Here is a 12,505-nt window from a genome sequence, read left to right as displayed (position 1 = left end):
ATTGGTTTGGCATCTCTTTGCTTGATAGTTTAAAACCAACCAGACGCACTGACTAGCCACACTCCTTCATTTTGTTTTCCAGCCTTGTAAATATTTCCACATTCCATCTGTGATGTCTAGTCCATGCATGAATAAAATATGAAGTAATTTAATACCACATATTATGTGAGGGGGTGCTGTTTATTCTCAGACTTGAAATGAGACATTTTTAAATCACATACTGAAACTTCTGGAGTTTTTCTTGCGTATTCAAGGGGCCTGTCTTTGAGGCTGTGGTGTACAAATATGTTTCATTCTCTCTAATGTGGAAAAAGCCCCATATTGTTTTTGTACTTTTATTTATATCTTTATTGTATTCTTGGAAAGAATGTGGAGGAGGAAAGAGGAGTTAGCTCTCACTTCTTTTCTTGTATTTGGACTCACGGAGATGATACAGAACCGATGGGCCATTCCAGGTATTAGCCTCATGGGAGCTTGCATCCAACAAGTAGCTGAGGTTGGATTGCAGACAGGTAACTGAAAGTCTCTGTAGTCCTTTACCTCAAGACTAGTAACCCTTCAGGGTGCAGGTTACAACTCAGATGAAGGGATAAAGGCAATATCTTAATAGCTTTGTTTCCTTATCAGCTAAAACCTCTGTGCCAACATAACAGGTTTGTATCACAAGGCCGTGAGGGTTTCCATTGCAGTACGTATTCACATGTATGTTTGAAGCTATGTTATTTGCTCTACATTCGACAAATTGTAGAGCTCCAGTTGTGCAACCATGTACTTGTGCCAGGATGAAGTTCTGGGCCTGTGTTTCAGTTTAGGGTAGGACAACTCTCTAAAATACATTCTTACATGCTAGTCTGTGCTGCAACATTTCCAAAAGCATCCAATGTCTGTGAAAACATCAGTGTAACACAGTAGTGGCATAAACTCACCCATGCACCTTGCTGTCTATGTGGCCCCTAATTCCTCCCGTCCACAAGTAAACAAAGATTATAACTATACCATAGCCATTATAGCTATTAGCATGCAATCTATGTTCAAAATTTTAAATAAATGGGTAGCATTTAGTTCTAACACTGACTTTTGTGTCTTGGTTTACATCACTTTAAATAATGAAAGAATGCAGTTAAAATTAGTGTTTGGCTAGTAGTTACTAAGCATGCTTATTCTTAAATCAGAACATAGTGCCTCTGACAGTGAAAAATGGACACCAGAACAGTTTGTATCTATTATTTTAAACAGCCTGACAGTTAATATGTATTCTATATTTATGTGCAAATGAGATATGGATATTAAAAAAGGTATTAAAACAAATAACTTGGTTTCTTTATTTGTAGTGCTTTCCTCTCAGGAAAAAGGACACCATCATTCTAGATGATGACTTGTGTTTTGTTATTTAGAGTGCTGTAGGTTTCCTTGCTGAAATAATTATTAGGCAAGCCTTCTTGAACATGTTTGTACCTTGTGTTTTCCCTTTTCTTCCTCCTTGACTATAATTTTCTGTCAGAGACCAGATTGCTCAGCAGACTACTAGACATTTGAAAATCAAAATCAGATATATCAAACTATGATCCTGCATTACTTTATATGAAAATACCACATTCCTTTATATGAAAATGACATACTGTAGTGAACTTACAGGACTTATTTTTAGTTTTTCAAATATCAAATTTTTTCAGCTTACATTCATATCCAGGCATTTGTTCATTATATTGCCATAGAATATTTAAGTCAATACTTTCAATAATAACTTTCCATGAAGGTAGTATCTTCAAAAATGTCTTCATTTTCTATTGTCATGTGAAAAATAATTTGTATATAATAGATAAGTATATTTGCAAGTTCCTGCTGGGCTGTTAGGTTTCATTTTAGTACATGATTTGTACACACTTCTCCCTGGAAAATTAAGAGTGTGTGATACATGAAGGATATAATGGGAGTTGTGGTTTGTAGAGAACAGAGTCTCTGGAATCATCTTACAAGTCAGTTTTATTGTATGCATATAACTAAAACCATCTGTGTGACTTGCTATTAGTAATATTGTTTGAAGAGACCTAAATCAAATCCTGAATGAGCAAGATTACGGAAGGCGGGTTTATACTGGTGTCCTTCAGGTTAAACACACCGATGTCCAGTCTTTCTTCTGTCTTGGTATAAAAAGTGTTAGCGAGAGGTAAGTTTATGCTAGCTGTCCTTGTTTCACCAAGACCTATCATCTTCTGCAAACAGGCCTGTGTTTACAGAAACCAAAGTGAAAATAGCATGTGAACAGCATAAACCGACCATGGTCAAAATAGTTGTACATTTGCATAACTGTGTGGTATTTAAAGCAACCACTAGCTTGCTTTGGTACAGTTTACTACAAGCTTTTCCTTAAGAGTTTGTCCTCTTCAGGCATCTCTCAAGAAGTGGAAGTAGAAGGCTCTGATTCTAAATAGCATCGGTTTTACACAGCAGTAGAAAACAAGTTTAACTGTCTTGTTACAGTTTTTGATAAATGGACATTGACATGGACTACGAAAGACCCAACGTTGAAACTATCAAGTGTGTGGTGGTTGGAGATAATGCAGTGGGAAAGACTCGTCTAATTTGCGCAAGAGCATGCAATACAACCTTGACTCAGTATCAGCTGCTGGCAACTCACGTACCAACTGTCTGGGCCATTGATCAGTATCGTGTCTGCCAAGAGGTAAGGACTGCAGGTGTACAAAATATGGAGCACATGCTGTGAGGTTGTACTATTATTTATTGGCAAGCCTGCCTTTGTCAGGATGCAGCAATGAACTCACAAGTATTTTGTGCGCAGTCTTTACTGCAGCCGTGGTCTGATATGCATCTCTCCACGTCTCTCGTTCCAAAGTAACTTTTTTTATCAAACCTATTTTTAGGAAGATGCATATTCTGCCTGTTTTATAAAATATAAAACCGTATGTGATAGACATATATGTGATAGACTCAGTCTAATATGCTTTGGATTTTCTTAAAAGACAGATTAGAAATGTACTTGTTTGATGGAGGGAAAGAGAATGTTATATGTGTTCTGTTCTAGGTCCTTGAACGCTCAAGAGATGTTGTGGATGAAGTGAGTGTTTCGCTCAGGCTATGGGATACATTTGGGGACCACCACAAAGACAGGCGCTTTGCTTACGGAAGGTAAATTGATCCAAGCAAAATTTTAAGTAATACTTGTAGTAAAATTTTAGGGCAGAAAAAAATTGAAAATCTTAATTTTGAAAAGCAAGGACTTAAAAACAATCGAGGGTATTCATATTCCTGCCTGCTGCAAAGAGGATTATCTGCTGCAAGGATTAGAAAGATATAAATATTTAAAAAGCAGCATAGTTTTACTATGCTACATTTCCTTGAACAGTCTGCTAAGCTCTGTCAACAACTGTTGTCCTATTTCAAATTTTAAAGAACATTCCCCAAAATAAGATTGTAGTTTTACAAAATTAAACATCAGCATTCCCTGCCTGTATAAGCCGTGTCTGATATAGTAGCCCAACAAGCAACTAACAAGGAGAGATATCGGGAAACATCACTCTTACTCGATTAAATGTTTATTTTATTAAAACCTGTGATGTTGAATGGGTAGCTAACCCCTTGAAAGCAGAGCCAATTTCATGAAAAGTGATGCTTTTCTGTATTTTCTTAATTAAAGCTGAGGAAAGAAAGGTTTTTTTCATCTATAAAAATCAAGTGTCTGCCAGTGAATAAATTAACCCTGGAAATTCATAAAAAAAGAAAAAAGTAATCTGGATCTTTCCAGCATGTATAACTTCTGCATAGTTCAACAAGTACTGAAGCCAGTGATAGTCTTTCTGTTTTGTTTAATGGTAATTAGATCTAGCTTGTGGAAGTACAGACAGCAGAACAGCTGTGTAACAGGCATTTGAACATATATATATAATGTGAGCAGATTAGCTGTACTGGGCAAATACTGAGCTGAGGGTGGATTTTGGTCAGATATTTTCGTAACTGACATTTGAACGAGGTCTTGGTCCTCACACATTTTTTTACCTTCTTGAATTTTTTTGTATCCTCCTATCTGCTTCAGTCACTGCAGCTAATCAAACTTCCATAGACTTTTATGTCCAGCTGGATAAAAATTTGGATTTTTTTTTCCACCTGGGAGTGCCCTTTGTAGAGTGTCTGTCCAAGCTTTGCATTCCATGCTGCCAAAATGTACCATCTTACTCTTCTCCTTCTCTCTGTACTACCTGATGAAACAAGTGACTTGGAGTGATGCCAGTCTATTCTCTACCCCTTAGAACCACTGGAGAGGGTTCCGTTGGTTGAACCCACCAGTTAAATTTTCACACTGCACAATTCTGCATGGCAAACCCTCCTTTGTAGCACAACTCTCTGCTAGTTTGTTTTCACAGCGTCATGAATTACCTTGACTTTTGTGTCAGAAGCTATAGCAACACGTGGGTATACAACCTGTACCATTTGTAAATCAGCTTTGAGAGTGAGGAAAGTTACGGACTTTAAGGTAATATTTGCCTTAATATTTAGGGCTACTTGACTATGTGAATAGATACTCTTTTACCTTTAGGCAGAATATGGAGCCTACTTTGATAAACACAGATGTAACTTAACGTTTTCACTAACTGTTCTTCTGTGATATGGCCTCCTGATAATTCTGCAACAGATACTGTGTCACTGAGAAGATTACTAGAGATTAGGAGGACAAAATCAGGCATGTTCTGAACTCTGATCCCACGTTTACTGGTAGGACAGTAGAGGGGGGAAACAACATACTTAGATTCTAATCCTGCAAATGCCAAGGAGGATGTGTATAACTTGAGATCTCGTGGGATTAAGCATATGAACACAGTGATTCACCTGTGATATTAGCAGAACTGAGCCTGTGTAAAATAAGGTTTGCTATACCTTGATTAACATAAAAAGGCTGTTCTGGAAACCTGCTGTTGTGTTTTTCTGCAAGTCTGTTAATGCAGAAAGTAACAACTGGAAACTCTGAAGGAACTGGTTTATAAATAGAAATTTAGTTGTAAAATTTTCTAATTGTAAAGTACTGATTAGGTACTTTATTGTTTTGAAAGATATTAGTGTTTCATTTAAAAGTTTAGTATTTTAAAACTGTTTAGTATTTTATCTATTTTAGCATTTTAAAAAGAGATTTCCAATTTTGAATGTTCACATTTATAGGAATTGATTTTAAATCATTTCTGTACATTGAACTACAGTCTACTCATAGCTGAGTCAGATCTTGCAGTACAGTGGAAGGCACATTTTATACCAAACTGCTCAAGGCTACACCTACATGTGCCCCATGTTTCTGATTATCTGAAGGATCATATAATAATATAACCCTTTGGTTCCCTTCAAAATTTTTTTATGCATATGCCCCGTGTGCAGGGGAAGGTTTATTTCAGCCAAACATTCAGCCGGGACTTCTAATTGTCCTGAACTTGATGTAACAAGAACCAGCAGGTCATTAATTCACCTGCTGCCCATTGGAAGAGATTGTTCCATGCAGTTTTAGAAAATGTCTCATAAATAGATTATGCTATAGATGACAGGGTGAACAGTTAATAGGACTTGCAGCAACAATAAATCCTTCTTAATTCTTTATTTTTCACAGATAGAAACATGAAAGAATGACAAAAGGAATGTGTTTTCCACTATTTTTGTGGCAGAAAGAGAGGAACATATTTGAATGCCACTGAGGATGGAATAGTTAATGTTTTTGCTGCTGTCCTTTAAAATGGGGCTATGGAAAGTGAGATCCAGCCTGCATTCTACAGTGTGGTGTTCAGTTTAATAATAATCTTCTGAGAGCTTTGGGAAATGGCTTCTGACAGCTTAAGAGAGAGAGAGGGATGTGGCTGGAGGAATTTGTGGAAATACTTGTTGCAGTTTTGTAGCATTACATGTTTTGGATTTTTTTTTTCCCTTAAACTAAAGTGTGTGCTTTAGTTTTGGAAGTTTCTTGTTCAGTGTCGCTTAGGCACTATGTGATGCCAAACAGTCATTTGTTGATATTGTCTCACAAGGTTTCATCTGAAGCAAAATCACTCCAAAACATTGTAAAATGACAATGTCTTTGTTATGATTGGCATACTGATTTCCATCTCCTAGTCATCTCTTTGTTTAATAACAATCTAGTCTCAGTGCTATTGTATTCCCTGAGCCTGCAAATAAAGTGGAAGCTTCATATAAAGCTCAAGTTGTTGTTACATACCAGTTTCCCTGGGAAGCACAAAATTGCATGTGTAAAGACATGAAAAGATCTTAATTTACATTTCAACTTGTCAAGGTTTACTATCCTCTATCATCCTGTCCAATCTGGTTTTGAATGAGAGTGTCAGCATACTGTGTTCAAACTAATTCTAAAAGCAACATGGGAAAAAGACTGGCTTTCACTTCTTTTGCTTTTGCATTCTTTTTAATTTTTCTCAGGTAAACATGTTTGACTACAATTTGATGAATATCTTGTGTATCTTGGTTTTTTATACATGCAACTCTAGTATGTGTAAACATGAGCACAAATCTGCAAAGTTAATTCAGTCCCAATCAAATATTTATTCTCAATAGCAAGGATGTGGCTTGTCAGCTAATTCAGCCAGGATGATTTATTTACTTGCAAGTTAAATATGAGCTGTAGACCAAACAAAATCTGTTCATACAGCATGGACAGAAAACAGCTTTTTCCTCGTGACTTACAAATCTGAATGAGCCTTGATGTGAGACTGCTGACAGAGCCTTTTAAAATATGTTTAGAGTATTTCCGCTATTGTGAATGGATTTCATAAGACTTGTGGGTATTGTATGTACACAGAGGAACACATGCATTCATCTTTTTCTGTGTGATTACAATTTCCTTAACCAGTTACTTCAATGTAATTGAATCCACAGAAATAGACCTTCTGAACGCTACTGAAAAAGGTCCATGAGAATAGGATTTTATCACTGATATTTGAAGACTTCCACCGTTCTCCTTAGGGCTGTTTTATTTTCTGTTTCTTTTTACTAAAGGACAGTGATGATAATATTTCTATTAAACAAGCAAACAAAACAAACAGGTAGCTTTGATGTAAAACGGTATTTGCATTCAGCAAATTCAGTGAGATTTGAGTGAGCTGAGTGTCTTCACAGATTTACTTGGTTTGCCTTTAGTTAAATCAGTGCCTTCTGTCACTCCATGCCTGTGCCTAGGCTGAGAATCATTCAGCAGCTCGTCTCCTTTTTTCAGAAAAGGTCCAAGGTTTCAGAAGTGCTTTGAATAAAAGCCCATATTTTCCCCTGCAGTCTTGCTATCCCTGTTTTATGTTACAATAATTCTCCATCTTTCACATACCTTACGAGCCATTTAGTGGCATGGGTTGGAGAGACTCATCAGAGCTATGTCTTCACAGCAGTAGCAGTTAACAGACACAAGACAGCCCTTTCCTTTGTGAGCAAAGGGTCAGCTGATGCAGAATCCAGTTGTTTCCAGATGTCTCTACCTTGGCTGCTTCCTTTTGATATGTTTTGCTGCCACAAAACATGCTATGCAGTATCTTCAAATCATCTTCAAATACCAAAATTTGTAAGTCTTCCCATCTACTTTACAGTGGTTTATAAGCTACTCAGGTTCTTCATAAAGAAAGCCTGAAGAACTCCTTTAAAAATCTTTTTTATAACTTGTTATGATTTTTTTCGCTTTTGAGTTTGACTCAGATCAGCTCCAAGAAAGACTACAATAAGCAGAGAGTACCACAGAGAGATAGCATTCTTAAGTAATTTTATCCTGATGTGGTGTGTGTATGCACTAGGTTTTTTTGTTCTTTCATTATCTACATTAATAGTTGAGGCTTTTTCACTCAGTTGATGGAAAGTATATGGTTTATATACTTAAACCACTGAAATCTTATCTGCATCCCACCATGGTTCCAGGTTGTGAGTAGAAAGAGGTTGCTATGGAATTGCTGTTTGGAATTCTTCCTTCTTGGAAAAGGTATGTGCCAAACAATTGTTAGTGTAGTCTGAGCCTCAATTTGATGCATATCTATCTGAGAGACCTGTAATGCTTTAAGCCTTCACTGACTGGACTGAAAAAGAATGTATCAAATGTTATTTGTGGTATTACATCATTTTTCATTTTTCCTTGCTCTCATCAGTGGAGAAGTCGCTGAGTAGAAAAATGATGTTTGGGTTCTATCCTAAAAGGCTGCAAGGCAACATCAAAATCTTTTGGAAATGCTAAACCTGGGAAGTGACTTTACATCAAAATGTTGATCTTAGTGAATTATTTCCTTGTGAATAGATGCTAGGTAGATTTCTTGAGTCATTTTCTACTCTAAGGATCTCAGTATTTCAGTCTGGATTTCCTCATATATATGTCAGAATATGGAAACCACTCTGCACAACCATATATCACTGTTTAAAACTGTTATCAATAACTTTGTGACAGCAACTTGCCAGTTAAAATTTCTTGACAGCTTTTGTTGTTGTTGTTTGTTGTTTGGGGTGGGTTTTTTTTGTTGGGTTTTTGTTGTTTGGTTTTTTTTTTAACAAAAAAAAAGAGGAGGAGGCGGCTGGTTTTGGTGCTAGCCTAAAGAAAGCAAAAAATGTGAAAGTCCGTATTTTCTGCCCAGAGAAAGAGATGCATCTAGCATCTGTTAATGTTTTCATGTGTTCCGTGGCTTCAGAAGTCAATCTCATACCAGATGCAAACCAAACCCTATCATTCTTCTTTCTCTGGATTTTTACCTCACTCTTTGTCTTGTCTCTGGCTTCCTAACTCTGTGTTCTTCATCAGAACTTACAAGGAATCATGCTTTTACTGAATTCTGGGACCTAGCTTTGGATCTTCCTTTTTTTTTTTCTTCATCCTTACATCCCTTCCTTACCCTGAAATAATATTTTTTTCTTCTAAACATGTTGCTTCAAATGATATTTTAACTAAAGCTGTTCTTACTTCTTTTAACTCAGTATGTTTTTCTGATTTATCATTGATCACAGAGGATGGGTGTAGGAGTAGAAGAAGGGTTCATTTCTTCTTGTGTTTATTTTTCTGCAGTATCTTTGAATGTTAATTGGTTCTCTGTAGTGAGATAGCATGTAGTTCTCATCTGTAAGCTGCCTTCTTACAGTAACAGAAAATAAGCTCGAAAATCCCACCTTTCCCTGTTTCTGGTTTCTCCATTGTTTTGTGAATTTATTTCACATTTTATTTTTCTGACTACTGTCTGGAGTCAGCAGTCAGCTGGTACATCTTACAAAAGCATTTTTAGCTATATTCTAATCAGTCCCTTTGTATGATATTGTGAGTTTTGGTGTTCGTCCTGGATCGATGTGTTCCAACTAGTCCTGTATCTTCTCTTGCTCTATCACTTTCTTTTATCCTTCTCCGTTGATTTGGTGCTCAGGCTTTGTGTGTTACTTTTATAAACCCCTACTTTGCATGTCATATGCAGAATATTTCAGTATTTCATCCTCAGTTAACTATCTCTAGAATTCTATTTATCATAGCATTTTTGTTCCTGCATTAGAAATGCAGTAATTGAGATCTCTACTCCAGGGAAGGGACAGAGGCACATATTGGTATGTTATGGTGGATACGTATACTGCAAACATAGCTGATTCCAAAGATAGTTTTACGGAGTCTACTGGCAAAATTTGGCCCAGAATCATGCTTGTGTACCTTGCAGGCAGCCTGTTTCAACTGCAAAGTTCTATTTAGCACTAAGATGGAATTTTTCATATGTAAATGCTGAACCGGAATTATGGTGAATTCATTTCTTAGAGCCAGCAATAAAATGAACCAAATTCCAAGACTGTGTAAGCAGTCCTTGAAATTAAAAAAAAAAAAAAAAAAAAAGTTTTCCTCTTGTTATGTTGTTCCACACAACCTCACCACTCTTTTTAGCACTATTTCTAGTCAGGTATTTGTACAATAAGTGTAGCTCTTACACATTTCTGCAATAGAAAATGAGATATTTTAATCATTCTTTGTGATATCAAAACATTTTTTATCATTGTCTGTAAATCCACCACTGTTTTCCCATGAATACATCAAAGGAAATAGAAGAGATTTTAAAATGCTTGACATGTAAGAATGATGTATTGTTTGTAAAGAATGCTTGGGAAAACTCCACTTTTGAAGCAGTCTTGAAATATGAAATTTTCTAAAGGTATCCATATCTTCTTTTTGTTACTGTTGTTTCCTGCTAAAAATGATGTTACAGAAATTTTAGAAATGGATCTACATGCTACTCACCACAAAATCTGAATATATTTCAGAGCATTTCGACAGCTTCGCACATTACACCAGTGCTTAAGAAGCTTCACAGCTGTCGGTAAAGTATAGAACTAATTGATTCTCCTGCTCACATCCAGGGTGCTGCATGGTCTTGCCCTGCCTTACCTGGATATCTTCAGTTCTTCACATACCAGACACTCCCTGCATTTTAGTCTTCCTAGCCTCTCATCTGTTTTGAGTGTGTGCACATAAGTCGTGTGTCTTCAGGTCATTTTGTTATGCTCACCCATCAGTTAATGAATTTCTTCTCATTTCATGTGATGGCTGCAACTGCATTTACTAAAAACTGAGCCCACTAAAACCATTATCAGCCTTGCTTATCTGCACACTTTTTTTATTTTTTAATTTTTTTTTTGGCTCAGCGAGATACATGCATGAGAAATTTCATATAACTGAGTGAATCTCTGTCTCCAAAATGCATCTGGATTGACATGGAGATGTAGCAGGATTTTGTTCAGCCATAAGCAAAAGTCTCAATTTAATTCTTTGATGTCCTTCTACTGCCTGAACCTATTGTGTTTGGGAACTTGGAGATGGTGTTTGCATTCAGGCTGCTGCTCTACACAGTCTTTCAGGTGGTTAAAGGACTATTCAAAGTGAACACTATAGAGCTCTTCTCAAATTCTGGTCTCAAGTGGACTAAGTTCAGCTGTGATGCAGGTCTCTGAGGAATCTTGGGAAAATTATGGGAAGTGTGTAGGGGAAAAAATGAGGGCAGGAGAAAAAGCAAAACAACTTTTTATTGATAAATGTCGAAGGATTATCTGTTGTGGTAAAATAAAGAGAGTTAACAATTAAGATGAACCTCTACCAAATTATTTACTCTGTAGAATTTTAATAGACTCCCTTACTTTAACCTTGCTTCTCAAAGAAAGCTGATATCTACAAATAAGGAAAATTGAAGACTGTAATAGGAGAAATCCAGTGCTTGTTTGTTTGTTGTGTCCCCCGTCCCCCTCCCAAGTCTATTCTTAAAGGTTGATTTTATTCAATATGTGCAACAGATTTCTTGTCAGCAAAAATATAATTTGTTTATCCTTAAGCTGATTCTGTCAGATTTAACTCTTGGGTCTCGTTTAAGCTCTCCAAAACAAAATATGTGCTTTTTACTTGCTCTCTAGAAAGATGAGAAGATAACATGGCAATACAGTTCAGTCTTCCTCCTTTTCCTCTTTCCCACTCCCCTACATTGATTTCCAGATCAGAGATATCTTGTCTTCACATACTGTATTCCTCACTGCTTTATTTCTTCCGCATTCCAAACCCAACAGTATTATTCTGTGACAGTATGGCAGATGATATCTTTTACACATGCCCAGCAATTCTTGCATGCAGCAGTTTTTCCCAGTAACTTGTAAATTACAAAACTAGAGGCAACAACTTCTTCCTAGGCAATACAGTGTATACATTTCAGAAGGCCTGTTTCTTTACTGAGACATAAACCCATGTTAGCATATCTGCAGCTATCATTACAGTTTATAAGTCTAGATTCAGACTATGAAATGTTAAACTTTTAAACAGTTGCCATGGAATGTATGAGATATCATTTAATATTACTGTTTCCTTGAAGTTACGCCTAAGGTTATTAGTGAAAATGGAAAATGTGTAGCAATTTCTTATTGAGAGATGGAGCAGCAGCATGGTGTATGGGTACATCTGCTGTGCAGCTCATTACACCAACTCTGGAACACATATAGCATGTAAGCAGATGAGTTTTTCAAAGTCTCAGTCCCAAACCAGTGGAGTGCTCTGTTAAATAAAACAGCTCTAGTTAGAAGACATTAACTTCTCTGCTACTCCTAACAGCTCCATCAGAAAGGCTTGTTACATAGCTAATATACTGCTTTTTCTCCTCCACCTCACAGGTTTCTCATTGTAGTGATTGCAGAGTAACTTCCAGATGGTTATAATTGTTACCTGTAGATTGACTACTGCTGAAGTCTGAGGTTGATAATTTCAAGTTGTCTTTGTGACTGCTGTACTGTTTGCTGTTTGGCAGTGACTTAGATGGTTCTCTGTACATCTGATACACACACTAGGAGCTCACAGGGTGGCAGCACACCATGTGCTGATTCCTGCCAGAGATTTGGTTGTGTGGAGGGTTTCTGTTCATTCTTTGAAGTCTAAAAAGGGATCACACTCTAGAGTAAGTCACATGGAAGTTACGAGTTTTGGTGATGTTCAGATGTTTCGAATAATAAGAGCAGATGAGTCACAATTTCTCCTGATAAACCTATG

The 12,505-nt window shown here is 36.7% G+C and overlaps 1 protein-coding gene across 4 annotated transcripts in view; it reads left to right on the top strand.

The window, feature by feature from the left end:
* Positions 1-12,505, top strand: part of RHOBTB1 (Rho related BTB domain containing 1) — a 55,118-nt gene that overhangs the window by 27,669 nt on the left and 14,944 nt on the right. For all 4 annotated transcript variants that reach the window (XM_030487406.1, XM_030487408.1, XM_030487409.1 and 1 more), the window contains 2 exons: positions 2,482-2,683; positions 3,044-3,147. In XM_030487406.1, the coding sequence (XP_030343266.1) occupies positions 2,492-2,683; positions 3,044-3,147 (296 nt within the window). In that variant the 5' untranslated portion in view covers positions 2,482-2,491. The remainder of the gene's footprint in view (positions 1-2,481; positions 2,684-3,043; positions 3,148-12,505) is intronic.

The sequence above is a fragment of the Strigops habroptila genome, chromosome 5 (assembly GCF_004027225.2).
Source record: "Strigops habroptila isolate Jane chromosome 5, bStrHab1.2.pri, whole genome shotgun sequence".
NCBI lineage: Eukaryota > Metazoa > Chordata > Aves > Psittaciformes > Psittacidae > Strigops > Strigops habroptila.
This window is presented reverse-complemented; position numbering and strand designations above follow the sequence as displayed.